The sequence below is a fragment of the Lissotriton vulgaris genome, chromosome 3_1, assembly GCF_964263255.1.
Source record: "Lissotriton vulgaris chromosome 3_1, aLisVul1.2, whole genome shotgun sequence".
Taxonomy (NCBI): domain Eukaryota; kingdom Metazoa; phylum Chordata; class Amphibia; order Caudata; family Salamandridae; genus Lissotriton; species Lissotriton vulgaris.
Window position 1 is genome coordinate 39,078,753 of NC_141689.1, and position 17,226 is coordinate 39,095,978.

The window sequence follows — 17,226 nt, forward strand, 5'->3', positions numbered from 1 at the left end:
GCTGCGCTAAAAGATGCCGCACTGGGTTCTCTCCTGATAACAGGTGAGTAAATCGTATTTCGTAGTTTGGGTGATTTTACAGGAATATTTGTACAATGGTGAAGGAAGGGGGCGGGGCCTGAGGTGACATGTGTGCAAACACGTCCTTTGGCGCGTTTGAAGTTGCAGAATGAAGTGCCCTTGAATCCTGAGGTCCCCTGGGGGCGAACTTGCCCACCAGGTACTTCTAGTATGCGCCAGGGGGCTACGTTGCAGAGAAGTGTTCTGAGGCCACGCCCCTTTTTACAACACTCTGTAACGCAGCTCCGTGGCGCTTACTGGAGGTACCTGGTGGGCTAGTTGGCCCCCATGGACCCTCAGTATTAACAAAGAATTAATTCTCCAACTTAAACCGCGCCACAGGACGTGTTTGCACACATGTGAACTCAGGCCCCTCCCCCTCCCTTCACCACTGTGCAAACTCGCCCCGTGGCTCGTTTTTAGTTGGGGCATTAACTCCCCTTGAATCTTGAGGGTCCCTGGGGTGCAACTAGCCCACCAGCTACCTCCAGTAAGTGCCGCAGAGCTGCATTGCAGAGAGGTGTAAAAAGGGGCGTGGCCTCAGAACACCTCTCTGCAGTGCAGCCCCCTGGCTCATACTGGAGGTGCCTGGTGGGCTAGTAGGACCCCAGGGACCCTCAGTATACAAGGGGAATTTGTTCCCCCTCTGCGAACACATCAACCTTCCCATTTCTCTAGGCAGGCTCCTTCGCAGTGCGATGCTGGACCAAGGACATGGTCGAATGATGTGTCCCCTTCAAGATGGACGACATCTCAGCTGATTGATATATTGACTATCTGGGGGAGCAAGATCTTGAACACCATCAGGTGTGGTCAATGACATAACAGATTACTGCCTGGAACACCAGATCTCAGTCACAGCTGAATGCCTCCTGGAGACCTCCAATCATGTGGTGGACTGACACTGAAGGCATATACAAGACATGAGCCACTAGAAACTTTCTCACAGGGTATTCAATGGACTTGTGAACAGATCGGGTTTGTTCATAATAGATCTCTTTGTATCATAAATGGATCACCACATTGACAGATATTTCAGCTAGAGGCCAGATCCAAAGGTGGCAGAAATGGATTTCTTTCTCCAAGATTGGATGAAGGAAATGGGCTACGCCATTCCTCCGTTCTCAATGATAACGCCTTTCACTGTTCCACCAACCCACTGGTGTTACCTGTGCCAGCCACATCAGGGGTATACTGTGGTAAATACCCAAACAGTTTAAAGGCTTGATTTTGGGAAGAATAGTAGTTTCCTAATAGGAACCTGTGTATGGATAGCACACTCATTTATGTTTTTTCTTGCAGGTACTGAATCATCTAAACAAGACTGAGTGTAGGACATGGATTAGATCCTGTTGCACAAAGAAAGAGAGTGATACATCTGGGGTAGTTATTATCTTTTATTCTAGTTTGACGGAAGGACAGGGAACTGTACTGGGTGGTGTGAATTTACTTACTAGTGTTAGTGGCTGGGTGCATATTGGAAGCCGCAATGGGCACCTGGGTGCTCGATTGACTGATATATGACTAGACTGGTTTAATTGGTGGCATGGAATGTGAGAGGTTTTTATCACTTCATTAAAAGGCATGGGTTACTGTTGTCTCTTAGGTATCAGGGGATAGGAGCAGCATTCCTACCGCAGATGCAGGTCAATGCCCAGGAGCATATCAGCTTGGCAAGGAGATGGACAGCGTTTGTAGTAATCTTTGTTCTCTTCTGTCTTCCGGGTGTGGCCGCCTGGATATAGTGGTGGACATTTTAGGGTATTAGCAGAGACTTATGACTCAAAAGGGCAGTGTGACATGGTCTCTGTGACCCTACATGGTAGATGTGGGAAAGCAGATTCTGACATGGAGAAAACCCCAGTTTTTTAACGTTATTATAAAAAGTCAAAGTATAATCAGAAATGTACTCTGAAGTGTAAAAAGCTAATGCAACCATGAAAAGAAAGTCTTAAGTGGCCTTCAACTGCACCCAAGAAGTAGCCTGGGGCAATAGAGTGCACCGTAAATCAGTGCGTGGGCTCAAGAATGTGTATATTATGGTGACGTGGCCTCAGAGAGGTAGAAGCATCACAGCAGCATCCTGCTGGTTAGGGGGCTTCTAGGAGCACAGTATACCCCCATTATTGCTCTACCAGCCTTTAGAACCTTGCCACGTAAGTCGCTGGGATGGAAGCGTTAGTACCTCTGGGAGTAGACACGCTTGGTATCAACCTCTTTCTTGGGCTTCTTTTTTGTCTGTGTCGTGGAAGTAGCTGTGAGCTACTGAGTTCTAGGTCCTTAGTAGGTGCTAGATGAACTCGTTTAAAAACAAGAATATGATTTCTCATGAAATATTCAGTGTTAAGCAGTATACAATGTTGATGGTGTGTCACAGCATGTAGGTAAAGTTGTAAAAGATATAATATTTTGCTGCTACGCCCCCATGCACTCCCACACTCCCTCACAAAGGTTGGGGAGGCTTGACTCTCCCTAAAGTGTTCCACTCCCAGAACAATCCTTGGACCGTACCTTTCTTATGCTACTATAGAGTTTGAAACCTCTTGCTTCTGACAACACGCCATTGCCACCGCCCTCCTCCTCCACATCCTCTCATCACCGTTTCCCTCAGTACCTAACACACACATCACTCTCAGCTCACCTGAGCCCCATCCCAAAAGCTCCATGACCATCCCTCTGAGCCTCACCCACCTCAACAGCCCCCTGACCACACCTCTAAGCTCGCTTAGCCCTCCTCACTCCCCTCCTCCCAGAAACCTAGCCTTAGGGTGTTCAAGCTCATCCAACAGGCCTCCCGCTCATCCCACCAGATTTTGACCTGATCGACAGGGTCCCTTCCCGCAAGTTCTACCTTTACCTTTGGACCTTGAAACCCTGAACATCAGAGCATCCAACATAGTTCAGAGCATCCAGAATTCCATACTGGAGTTGAAGAACATTCTTCACCTCACTGAACACTATCGCTATCCTTAAGCCTTCCCATAACTCAGTCCTTCCCCCGCTCACCATGCTTTCCCTCCAACCCATGCCGCTGGCCAACAGACACCTTCACCCTCGCAAACATCCCAACTACCTCTCGGAGGATGAAACCCTAGCCCTCCTCCTATCTCTCAAGACCTCCCTCAACTCTCCCCTTCCTCCAGACATGAAAGTTGATTACTGAATCCCGACGGTCTTCATCAACACTAATATATACATCTTCTCTCCATAACCGAGGAGTAAATTATTTATTTATTTATTTAAGTAGTTTCTACAGCGCGCAGCTACCCCCGGAGGGGTGTCCCGGCGCTAAAACAGAAACTCAGGAATGAAGGAGAGTAACGGGCCGATTGTAGGACTAGAATCATGATCTGGAGAACAGCCACCTTTTTAATTTACTACGGAAGAGGGATTCAGACGGGCAGAACCTGAGGTCAAGTGGGAGGCAGTTCTATAGTTTAGCAGTCATTACGCTAAACCCTCTGCCGCCCATTCTGGATCGTCGGAAGCGTGGTACAATCAAGAGACGTAAATTGTTAGATCTCAATGATCTGATAGATTGAGATATTACCACTCGCTTTTTCAGGTATCCTGGCCCAAGGCCTTTGATAGCACGAAAGGCGAGGGTGAGAATCTTGAATTGAATGCGGCTTGCAATGGGAAGCCAGTGTAGCTCTTTGCAATAAGAAGCAACCGACTGACGGTAGGGGATATTTCCAATCAGTCTGGCTGCCGCATTCTGCACGATCTGAAGACGATCGATCAAATATTGAGGGGCACCGGCATATAAGCTGTTGGCGTAGTCTAAATGAGATGTAATAAGGGCCTGAGTGATCGTTCTGCGGGCGTCCAAGGGGAGGTAAGGAAAGATCTTTTTAATCATGCGAAGTTTCGCGAAGCAAGCTGAGGTGACCTTGTTGATTTGCGCTTTACAGGAGAGTGAGTCATCAAATTGAAAACCAAGGTTACGTGCTGATTGAACAGGGGTGGGCGAAGGGTTAAGTACTGTGGGCCACCACAGGCTGGGGGATATTGGAATTTTCTGGTTAAAAAACAGGACTTCTGTCTTGTCAGTATTAAGCCTAAGGTGGTTGATGATCATCCAGGCACAGATGTTGTCCAAACATTGGCGGAAGTTGGCAAAGGTGGCAACAACTTAATGCAAGTACCCCTATCCTTCCCTACTTCCAACACTTGCCCCGACGCTACACTCTCTGGCCTTCTACTCAACTGCTGATCAGCAGTGAAGCATACCTCTGACATCGCCGCCCTCATCCTGTGACAGAAACCTGACGTAGCTATCCTGACCGAGTCATGGCTCAATGAATCTTCATCACCCTATCTAGATTTACTGGTCCCGCTAAACTACTTCATTGTTAGGCTTGACAGACAAATTAAAAAAGGGAGAGGTGTTGCCTGCATCTACGGCTCAGACCTCCTCGTCACTGAACTCCATTCTGACCCCACTAATTCCTGCAAATATCTCGCTCTCTCCATTGGTAATACCACTACTCAGTTTTGCAAACTGCATATCTTCTGCCATCCCCCAGGCAAGAACAACACTTTCATTGATCACCTCATGGAAATCATTACTGCTAAGGCTTCCTCCCACTCCAATGACATCTTCCTCAATGACTTTAATATGCTCTGGAATTACCCCATAGACCCACAGTTCAACGCCGTCAAAGCATGCCTTGTTGACCAAAGACTCACTCAAGCCTGCACTCTACCACCTCACACGAAAGCTTCCAAGCTGTATTGGATCATCGCAAAACCATCGTGGGTCAGGCTTAACGTAATTGTCCTGTGCGACTGGTCAAATCACTATGCCATTACCTTCTTGATTTCTTGATACCTGGTGAACTCATGAAGAGACTAGGGCAGATTGTGAACCCATAACACTGGCTCAGAGACATTAAGAGCCTCGACCTCGAGAAGCTGACTGCTCGCTGCGAGAATGACTTACACCACTCCAAATCGTTCCTAGGTCAATTACCTCACAGAGCACTACAACTCGACTATGTCCAACATTATTGATGATCTTGCCCCGTTAAAGCTAAAAAGAACCCTAATCAAAGACAGCAACCACTGGTTCAACAGACCCCTCAATAACGAAAGGCGAGCTCTCCAGCTAACAGAAAGAAACTGGAGACTGCACCCCTCAGCCTCCAAACTAAAACTTCTCCGGCAGACCAGAAACTCATATCACAGAAACATCCTCAAATCCAAAAAAGGGTTCTTCAGATTTGCACTGGATAATGCTAAAAACATACCACACAAGCTCTTTGAAATGGTCAAACTTCAATCAAACAAACTAGTCAAAACCTCCAAAGAAACTACAAAATACCTAATAACCTGTGAGGAGTTCTCGTCCTTCTTTACAGTTAAAATTAATTCCCTAGGAAACAAACTTAATGCTGCCTCAAACTTCCCACCCCCTCCTGAAGGGACCCATCTCTCTACTCATCCACCCCTGGTAACACCCAAAAACTAAGTTCACTGGTTCAACTTCAAAGCTTATGATGACCTCTCCATCTCGAAAATTCTATCCTCCTTAAAGCCGAATTGCCACTTCAATGACCCACTCCCCTCCAACTGCCTGGCAGCGACCTCCCCATTGATCATTCCCATTTAGACCACAATCATCAACGACTCCCTTCTTCAAGGCTCCATACTTGACTCCCTAAAAACTGTGCAAGTCATCCCTATCCTAAAAAAAGCCAAAGCCATTTTGAATCCTGCTATTCCAGACAGCTTCAGACCTATATCCAATATTCGTCTCCTTGCTAAAGTGCTGGAGAAATGTGTGCAACTTCAACTGAGCCAACACATCGCTAATTTCAACCTATTAGACAAATTCCAATCCCGTTTCAGGCCTGGCTCAGCACCGATTCAACTATTCTTCAAATTGTAGATGATGCTCGTCAAGCCCTTCACCAAGGCAAAACCTGACTCCTATTGGATTTATACTTGGCATTTGACACAGTCAACCACGAGAAACTACTTGAATGCCTCGAACACAGGATGGGAATAGGAGGTACTTTCATCAAATGGTTTGGTTCCTTCCTCCGGAACCGCTCCCACAGATTCTTAGTTAACATCAACCTATCTGCTCCCTCTCTGATAACATTTGGTGTCCCTCAAGGCTCAACTCTGTCCCCTACCCTCTTCAGTCTCTACCTCGAACCGCTAGCTGAAACACTCTACACTGTTAACATTTCCTTCCCCATGTATGCCGACGATACCCAGATCTACTGTAAAATCTCATCCCTAGAGGAGATTAACTGTTTGAATGAGGCTCTTAGGTTAATGGTTCAATGGCTCGCCAGCAACCGGCTCAAGCTGAATGCACAAAAAAAGAGGGGCATATTATCAAGAACGGCATTAAAATTATCGCCGGTTCAGCGGCAGAAAACCGCCGCTAAAGCAGTGATAATGGGCTTGATAATATGCCCTGGAGAATTCCAATAGAAGCCTATGTTGACACAAGAACATGGACTTCTATTGGAATTCTCAAGGGCATATTATCAAGCCCATTATCCCGCTTTAGCGGCAGTTTTCTGCTGCTAAACCGGCTATAATGTTTAACGCCGTTCTTGATAATATGCCCCAGAGTTCCTTCTCATTTCCCCCCTTAAAAACACTACTGACATCCTGGAATGGACCAACTCGATCATAGCACTTAATTGCACACTGACCATAGTGGAATCTGCCAAATATCTTTGCATAACCCTGGACAACCAAATGAATATGCATGACCACATCAACTCAATGGCCAAAACTTCCAGGTTTCACCTGAGCTATTTGAGAAAACTTCCTTGAAGCTGCATACCTAAAAAACCCAGTCAAGGCGTTAGTTATCTCCAGGATTGAATACGGCTGCTCAACCCTATGAGGCCTACCCAAGATCTCCACTGCCCCCCTAAAAGCCTGCTTCAACACCGCAGCAAGACTCTTAACAGGCTCAAAATCATTTGACCACATCTCCCCGCATCTGAAGGCATTGAACCTTCTCCCCTTTGAAGCCAGAGTTCAGCTCAAACTGGCTTGTATCACACGCAAAGCACTATACACAAATTTCCCTGCATATCTCGCCAAGAAACTCTTGGTATCCAGGGAATCAGAAACTCCTGGTCCGCCAAAGACCTTGTGCTGCAGCCACCCCGCTTCCGTAAGGATATAACCTATAACAGTGCCTTCTCTGGGGCGGCACCCGGAACATGGAACTCGCTGCCGTCCTCCATCAGAAGAATCCCTATTCTGTCAACCTTGAAGAAGGAAGCTAAAACATTCCTTATGAGCAAATTCCTCCCTTAATTTTCTTTCACTGTGCACTCTGCTTCGTGGCAGTGCTTTGTTTATTCTGATATTTCTCTTGTCTGCTTGGTTGCTCCTATTCTCTGTACTGATTCATTATTCCTGCATATGTAATTGTGGACTCTGTCTGCATATCGCTGACGCGTCACCATGCATATGTAATTGCTGACTTTTCATTGCATTTTGCTGACTTGTCCCTGTAAAGTGCTCTGATACCCTAATGAGTCACGTTCACACTCTATAAAACTTTAAATAAATACATAATTAAATAATTAAAAATGTCAAAACAGAAAACCTTTTGTTTTTTAAACCAACACTGGTTCCTTTAAGGAACACAGGCTGGTTTTAAAAAGGTTTGATGTTCTGAAATGCAATCAAAGGGATGGTAGTCTACTGTCCCTTGCAGGCCACCATCCCTGTGAGTGCAGTCAATCACAGAGGCTGGAAATTGTGGCTTACCTGACAAACGTTGATTAGGTACAATTTGCGACCACTTTTTGTAAATGAAACAATAGTACATTAAGGCAGTAGTGATGTCCAGTAGTTTTAGGGATGTTGGTCTGCTAGTGCACAAGCGATTTAAGGTACCTCTGACCTACAGGTTTAGTCTGTATTCAGGGAGACACTTAACTGCTGTGACCTTTCATTATTGTTAACCGTTTGTGGCTTCAAGGCATTTCACAGGCTGTTCCCATTCATTTTTACCATCCGACAATTTGCCATAAATGTATTTTTTTGCATAGGTTCATCTAGGCATTTGTTTAGTGCTATTTTTTGGATTTGCTGAATTTCTACCCTGTAACATTTCCCTGAGCTTGCCTTGGACTACTCTGCCCTACTGCCCTAAGATTCAATTTCCTAACAGGAGTACCTGGGTCAGAGTCTGCAGTGCGGAGGCCCTAGGACACTTGAAGTGAAAGACCCCACTTGTCATCATTGGGGTCTAGTGACTTCTGATTGACCTAGAGCCCTCTGACACTGGCTTTGCACATTAGACGTGAGTGTCTGTTGAATCTATGGGCGTGGTTCACAAACTGCACTTTGTATTAGACTTGTAGTACTACCACAGAAATTACTACAAAGTGCTATTCACAAGCTGCATTTCTGTAGTAACTTACTCTTTTGAGAAAATGTACTACTTTTTGGTATTCACAAACTACACTTGTATTGTAACTTACTCTTTGTAGCATGTCACTACCTCCATCATCTTCTATTGGAGGGTGTTCAGTACCAGTGGTTAGACATGTGCAGTGCTGGGTTTATAACTATTACAGAAGGGTCCAAGTCACATCTATTTCTCTTGGTGCACTGGCTGTGGTGTGGCACTCTGGAAAGCTTCACAACAAAGGTTGCAGGTTAGGTTCAAATGGGATTGGGATGTGTGTGAACAGATACAGACTATGGAGTGGCAAGTATTGGTTGACTAAATAAAACTGGTGTAAGGCAAGGTTCTGATACACCCAAGTTCTTGCTCCTGATCAGCTTCTTGTGTCATATAAGTAATATAAAGCAGACGTTGGCCTCCGTCTGGAAGTTTGAAGGGTTTCACAAACTAAGGTATAGAGTACAAAGATACACTTACACTTTTGGGTAAATGTATGTTTGCTTGCTATTCACAAAGGTACTTTATTAGGTGTAGCTCTCCGCACATTCAAAGATGGGACAGCTCTGTCTTTTTATATATATATAGAGACTCCACAGTCGTGAAGATACTACTCAGAAAATACCTTTGTGAATAGCAAACATTAATAAACCTACACAAAAGTGTTAGCTTACTTTTGTGACTCAGGTCTAAATGTTTGTATTCCTTGATATAACTTGTTGTGGATTGTAAAAGAATTCTCTCTGTGTGCAGTTTATTGTAATCCTAGGAAAGCTTGTTGAATAGGAACAAAATAACAGGTTGGCTGCCCAGAGGCTGATCCGGGAAAATGAACACAAACAGAAAGAACTAATGATTGGCATCATACACGGTCTTGTGGACTTGTTCACTTTTGACCATTTGGTGTTACAGTACATGATCATTTACAATATGCATGTAAATCAATCTTAGGGCCTGATTTAGATCTCAGTGGATGGGTTACTCATTCACAACGGTGACGGCTATCCCATACGCTGAAATATAAATGCCATTATATCCTACGGGATTTATATTTCAGTGGACGTGATATCCATCGCCATTGTGACGGATCAGGCCCTTAACTCTGCTCGAAAAGGAACAATCCAGCTTGAGCTGCAGTTCCCGTTTCCTCTGAATGTGAACACAAGCAACTCAGACAACTATCAGCCTTGTTGGGTCTCATCAGTGAGGTGCAGCTCAGAATCTACAGCACACCAAGCACAGGACTCATGTGGCGGTACACCCACCCGACATGAGGTATCACATTGAAGCAACAGCAGGTGATGGGTGGCATAACTAACAAAAGTCTCCACCACTGGATTCCCTCGAGCCATTATGCCACACCAGGTGCGTATTAACCACCTCAGACGAGGAATGTACAACAGCGTTCACTCTTGCGTATATATGTAGACTGTAGTTTGATGCCAGGTTACATTGTAGTGGGAATCTGAAACTATATTGAAATGTTGTAAATGATCATTAACGTTTTCCTGTCTATTTACTGATAGTTTTGAATATTGAATTTAATCTCAAGTACATGCAGTTTTTCTCTTGTAAAGTGCTCTTAGACTCTAGCATCTGATACCTTCTATATAGAACTGCAAACAAATAAATTAAACAAACATTTTGTCCACAAATGTATACAGATATATCTTATTACATTTCTAAGGTTTGACTGCACCAAGCATTTTACATCATGAACTGTACTATTTTGTTGTCACCATTTAAGCAGGAACAAGTATCTTCCTCTTTCATTAACCCTCCCAGTCCGAACAGTGGGGCTTGCTTGGACTCACCTTCAGAAAGCTCTTGGCTGCTGCCCGGCAGGCCTGGTAGTACTGAAGATATGAAATAGTTTTCCATTGCCCGTCTCTCTTCACTGCCATCGCTGGGCGGTTGCCGAAACGTTGGGCCGCATCCCATAACATCTGGTGGGTGGTGACTGGAGGCTCTGAGGCAGGTCCTGTCTCTTCTGTGTGTAATCTCACCGCCCCATCCCTTTCAGTTGTCAAGAAGTTGTCCGCTGGGGCCAGATTCAGCTTGATGGGAAAGCTCCTCTTCCCCACACCTGCAGACTTTCGTCCTAAGGGGGAATGAGATGGAATATGGTTAGTACTTCAAAGACAGGCCTTTTGCCACACATGTCCTGGGAACTATGATGCATATGTTCTTCCATTGGGTAGTTGCATTGCTAAAAACTTTGGGGTGACAGGGGAGCCAGCTTGAGCCAGCAATGGACCAATAAGTGCCTGCACCACTCACGCCTTGGCCACCCTTCTCCTTCCATCCTTATTCGTTAGCATGTTGGATTACTGTTGCATATATATTTGCTGTCTACACATGTCCCTGCTTCGTGGAAACATGGCAAGTGAGACTACCTTCACAGATAGCCGTGGCAAAGCTTTCCTACCTGAACTCACCTCAACAGATGCTTGACTCCGGATCACTTAACAGCTTATACTTGGCAATTTCCATCATCACACAGGCTCCCAACCCTGTGGTCTACTATCCAGCCATTTATTTAGTAGATTTAACCCTTCCATCCCTCCCAAAGATTCTCCTGTTTTTAACACACTATGATGAGTGCCTATTTACTGTTGTCATCCTCTCTCTTCCCTCCTCTGGACGTCTTCCTTCAGGCAAAGACACTGGAATACAGCCTCTATATCTTCTAGCCTCATTAATTGGTCCATCACCTACTTCCCCCCTCCCCGTTCTGGCGTGTGGTCCTCGGTAGCTTGTTTCCGGTCCAGGGAAGGCATGGCTTGGCAGTTCGGGCTGGACTGTTCCCATGAGGCACAGGGTCAGACTGATTTGCATATGGCCATGTCTGAACTGGGGTGACAGAGTGGGCTAAAGAACGGTGATGGATTAAACCCAGATCAGTTGACTGGGGGTGAGTGCTTGTATTGTCAATCCGTCTATCATTTCCTTTGGTTTTTCTTTGGGATGCCTGAACCCCCAGAGTGACCTGCCTTGGAGCAGGGTAGCGGAGTCACAGACCAGTGAATAATGCACTGCTCCGGGGAGACAGAGGGATCTTGGAAGATCCAAAGCAAGTTGGGAATGGAAAAACCATTTTATCAGGGAAGAGCATTCAGGGCAGCCCTAGGGACTCTGCTGGGTGCACAGCAACAGAGCAGCATGGAAGGAGCAGTAAGAGGAGTAGAAGCTGCATTAGAGAACCTACCCTACGCCCATGAGAGGAGCAGTCTGGTAGGAACAGCAAGAGCTGAGTAAGCCGCAGTAGAGGAGCTGCTGTAGGCCCATGAGAGGAGCAGAAGCTGCAGTAGAGAAGTTGCCATACGCCCATGAGAGGAGCAGCCTGGTAGGAGCAGCAAGAGCAGATGAAGCTGCAGTAGAGAAGCTGTGTTGGTGTGATGTATTTATTACGTAACTTGGAATGTATTTCATGATGTATTGATTACGTAACTTGGAATGTATTTCATGATGTATTGATTACGTAACTTGGAATGTATTTCATGAGTAGTATGTTGTCCTTTGAATGTATGGAGTCTTCTTGAGTCTGGGGTTTGATGGGTTTCTATAGTCAACCTATAAAAAGAGCAGATGAAAAGGAAAACAAAGGAACACCAATAAAAATAAATTTAAACGAAGATGGACGAACCTGCAGTACTTACCAACCAAACAAACAAACAAGGCTCATACATATACCACAAAACCCAATCATCGATAAAAACACGGACAGGAATAATGAACCAACCACCTATCTGAGAAGAACAGACGGTCCATTCGAAGATCTAATAATAAAAACATTAAGTCAAGGGAGAAGAATAATAACAAAAGGGGAAACAACAGTAAATTCAAACCTAGAAGAAGACACACAAGCTAAAACGAGTTCACAATTACAAGCAGAAACAAATAATAAACTGACATTTATACCGGAATACCAGACATCAGGACCACAAGATTCTCTGAATAGAGGTAACATAATGAGGCTATTAAGAGAAATTCCAGAATTGAATGACATAGAATCTCAAGATCTCTTGTCAGTAGAATTTAGGTGCACCAAAAATATGTCAGAGGTAGAAGAGTCCTTAACCACCTGGTCAACTAAAGAAACAGTTGATAGAATACTTGAAATGAGTTCGTCATTTGAAGCCTGGGGCATTACACTGAGGCGAGACGATCGGAAAAAATATCCTTTTCCACTTTTAAAAACTTTAACTTTATGTAAAAAGACAAAGGCTGAGGGGAACATCCAAAAATCATGTTTAAAAGGAGCGTGTGCGGTATCTCCGCAAAAAAATACACCACAAAATAGACAAGAAAATGCAGCGGCACAAAGAGGCACCCGTGAACAGGCAACAGATTGGACCTGGGTGGCTTCGGCTTTGAACAAAAAATGCTCCTAACAAGACGAGTCATTTAGAAAAATATACCATGTCACACCACTGGTCAACAGCTGACAATCAAGAGGAATCCATTGCTGCAAATCCGCACACGATCAGCCTCTGTTCCTGGAACGTACATGGTTTCAGCAGCTTGTGCCATGACCACGAAACTGCAAACTTCTTGGAACAACACGACTTAATACTGCTACAAGAAACCTGGAACATGCACCAAATCTCCATCCCGGGATACATCGAATTTCACGTCCTCGCCGAAAAACCCTCTAACTTTGGTCACCCTAGAGGAGGCTTATCAACGTATATCGCCCAACAACACAGATGGCATACTGAAGAAGTAGACACTATGGTTAAATGGATACAAGTAATAAAACTCACGGAGAAATTGGTTGCTGGCACAGGCTCTTGTAATCTACTATTGGTCAACGTTTATGTTCATCCGGAAAAGAAGGAAAAAAATGAAAAACTGATTACTCTACTCACCTTGATCAGGGCCTTACAACTCACTCATGAGAAGTATTCCATGATTATATCAGGTGATTTTAATAGCAACCTAAAAAAAGATGACAAGATAACGCAAGCTCTTGAAGAACTGGGCCTTCTTATTCTAAATAAGGAAGTCAGTGGAAATAGTGGTATACCAATAACCTTTCTAAGCGGTAACCGAAAGTCAACAATAGACTTCACAATATTGAGCAACAGCCTGTTACCAACGGTGAGTGCTTTTTCAGTGGAGCAACGTGTGGAAAGTGACCATTTCCCTCTAATTACCAAAATGATAATGTTGATTACCAAGACGGAAAAACAAAATACCATCATCCAGTATACTGAAAAATTTATTCTACGTACACTAAAATGGAGAGGAAAGGTTATAAAACCAACAATGGATAAAATCAAAAATGAACTGCTTAGTTTAACACCGGAAGAAAAAGGAAATCTGGTAAAAACATGGGAACACCTATGCGAAACAGTAACAAGTATTCCCCCACGTACAAATCAAAACCCAATAAGATTCAACACTGGCAAAAAACCTTGGTACACTACTACCCTGAGGGAAGAAAAAAGAAAAATTGCACGCGAAGTCCGCAAGCAGGCATCATTGATAAAAAATGGAAAAAAATCAAATAAATCGGAATTGAAAGTTATGCGAAAAAAATATAAGATCATGCTAAGGAGCGCAAAAACACTGTACCAAGAGGAAATGTGGACTAACTTACTAATAGCTAGTAAACATAAAAATGCCAGTACATTTTGGGGTATTATCAATAAATTGACAAGGGGGAATACCCTAAAACAGGAGGCAGGTATTGGAGAAAGTATATGGACCCAGCACGTTACGAACATGTTCAGCGACAGGATGGGAGGTGAAAAAAGGCACTGTAATTCGGAGTGCAAAGTATGCACTAGAAACTGCGAGCATGCAGAAAATTTGCTGGGAAAAGGAGTTAATGCTCCAGGAGACAAGCTGAAGCAATCGTTGGGTAGTGGAAACGAGATCAACCCCAAAAATTCACAGTTTAGTAAATCAGAAAAAATAGTGAATGCCGTGACCGACACCCTAGTAACAACAGATCAGCTTAAAGACAAAATAAAACGCCTGAAAAAAGAGGGTGCAGCGGGTCCTAACGGGCTCCCAAATGCTATTTTTAAATATTCGCCTGAATTTTGGGCAGAATATTTAACTCCACTCTTCAATGCAATTTATAACCAGAACAAGCCACCAAGATCCTGGAATGGGAGCATATTTCACCCCATTTTTAAACACGGTGACCACAACGAGCCGGGGAACTACAGGCTGATATCGCTAACGGATGTTGAGGCAAAACTATATGGATCATGCCTATTATCACTCCTTCAAGACTGGATGGAAGATACGAACATAATACCAATGTTCCAAACTGGCTTCCGGCCAAGGACGGGTACATTGACAAACCTGACAACCCTGGCGCTCCTGAAGGAAAAAGCTGCAAAAAGGGGGACGAGACTGTATGCTTGCTTTATAGACCTTCGAGCAGCTTTTGATAAAGTGAATAGATCCCGGCTATGGGAAAAACTAAGATCATGGGGTATCCCGAAGAAGTTATTGGAGGCAATTATAGTTCTGCACAGCAACACCTGGGCTCGAGTAAAACTGGGAGACGGTAGCAGCGTAACGGCCGAAATAAGAACACAACAGGGCCTAAAACAAGGCTGTGTACTGGCCCCAAGTTTATTCAACCTGTACATGGCAGATATTGTCAATCACATGGAGATTGGGGAATGCCATCCACCCCACATGTCAAAAATCCCAATTCCCTTCCTGCAGTATGCAGACGATATTGTTGTTCTGAGCCAAACCCCAATAGGGTTGCAAAGATCGATCAATAATTTGACAACCTATTTGGAGCACGAATGCTTGGAACTGAATAAAGAAAAAACTAAGGTTGTCCACATAGTGGATCCTAAAAAGCAAATATTCAAATGGTATGCAAATAGCACCCCAAGAAAGGAGGAAACTTCATACAAATACTTAGGTTTGAAATTGGGGCGAGGGCCGACGAACAAAGAACATAAAACCGAGCTAAAAGCAAAGACACAGTCTCTGATCTACGCATACCGGCAATTACAAAATAAACTGAGTTGTCCAAATTATTCACACCTGCTGAAAGTGATCAAAGCTCAAACCCTACCATCCTTATCATACGCACTGGCCACCTGGTGTGGCAAAGAAGCAGGGCTGTTAAACAGCCTACAAACAAAAGTATATAAGGCAGTACTAAACCTTCCAAAATCATCAGCTCCGGCGCAGGTTCGCCTAGAATTTGGCCTTCTAAATCAAAAATTTCGCAGTATGGGAACCTTTGTGAAACTCTGCCATAAAATACTCACGTCGGAAGCCAATACATTGGACAATCTGTTCTGGAAAGAAATTGAAACTCAACAGAAACAGCAAGTTCCAAACAGTTGGGGAGGCTACCTGTCTCAATCCCTAATCTGCATAGGAATTGAAGAATCCTGGGACATGAATCCAGACAGATCCACCTTTGATAAAATTGTAAATAATGCGGTCAAATGGGAATCCTATCTGGAAGACAAGATAATTACCGCAAAAAGACGACACGGGTGGACCGTGATAAATTCATATACCGGGATAAAACCGCAGTCCTACCTAGAAAGTCACTTTAACAATTCGTTAAAACAAAGATATATAAAACATCGATTAGGTCTACAGTTCTCAAAGGACCTGCTACCAGCCTGGAAAAACTGCCACACCGACCCCCATTGTCGCCTATGTGGATATCGAAATGAAACACTACCGCACTTACTATGTGTGTGCCCGGCACTTAAGGACTTGAGGAGACGGCTTTTAAAGAACATTTTTAACAAATTGAATATTCGGACTTGTAGGCAAGCCGTAATCCAATGGCTAGATGGATCATGTCCTATGCTGGCCTGCAGAGGGGTCAAATATATGATGAAAGCCCAATCTCTCCTACAGCAAGCTGACCTTGGAATTATACCACCAACCTGAAATAACTGACTCTTACTTGTCACTTACAAACAGTTTTAACTGCCAAAATTTTAAAATGTGTTTTATGTCTCAAGTTGATCTAGATGCATTTTGTAACGATTTTTAATAATTTTATACAATAAAAATTGACTATGACTATGACTAGTTGCCTGTTGGACTCTGGACTGGAGAGGCGCTCCTTCTGTGGGTGAACTACCTTGGATTAAATCTTCATTATATAACTCATTTAGTCTCTTCAATTTCCTGATATCCTGCCTTCTACATATTGGCGACGATTGGGATATTTTCTGTGTTTCACTCACCGACCCACGCAGCTCGTGGAGTTATACAGATTTTTCCTGAAAATTTGCTTACAACGATCTGCTTTTTGTGGCATTCTTTGAGTGGTTCTTGGGATTTTCGTCTCCTTTGAGAACTTCAAGGCACTCCGCGTTTGAAAAATTGTCGTCCCTTTCAATCTGACCACGGTAGAAACAATCTGAAGTGGTGATTGTGGGGTGAAGTTTTGTGTCAGTCTGCCTAGTCATTCCTCTGATGTAATCTGTGCCACATATGGATTTTGTATTTTTCCTGGGGAAGTTCGAACTCTTGTTTTGTTTGGAGCGGTCAGTGTTCAAAGGCTGGTGTACCTTGGCTTAACTGAATGCGCAACTGGTTTTTGTTCAAATAAGGCGCCTTACCTGACTTGTGATCCTCCGAGCCTTTGTTGCCGTTCCTTTGCTACGAAGACGCTACGATTCTTGGAATCTGTGACACGGAGATTCTTGGAACGTCTATCACGCTGGAGAGCATCATTGTCGTCATCACGTAGATCGGCTTTCAGTCAGCATCTGACGGTGAAGGCTTCGGACGTGGAACGTCAGACGTTC

At 44.2% G+C, this 17,226-nt stretch overlaps 1 protein-coding gene across 6 annotated transcripts in view; it reads right to left on the reverse strand.

Moving 5' to 3' along the window:
• The window catches only part of LOC147725885 (long-chain-fatty-acid--CoA ligase ACSBG2-like), a 405,988-nt gene that overhangs the window by 313,907 nt on the left and 74,855 nt on the right, over positions 1-17,226 (reverse strand). For all 6 annotated transcript variants that reach the window (XM_086960029.1, XM_086960027.1, XM_086960030.1 and 3 more), the window contains one exon: positions 10,273-10,559. In XM_086960029.1, coding sequence (XP_086816155.1) covers positions 10,273-10,559 — 287 coding nt within the window. The remainder of the gene's footprint in view (positions 1-10,272; positions 10,560-17,226) is intronic.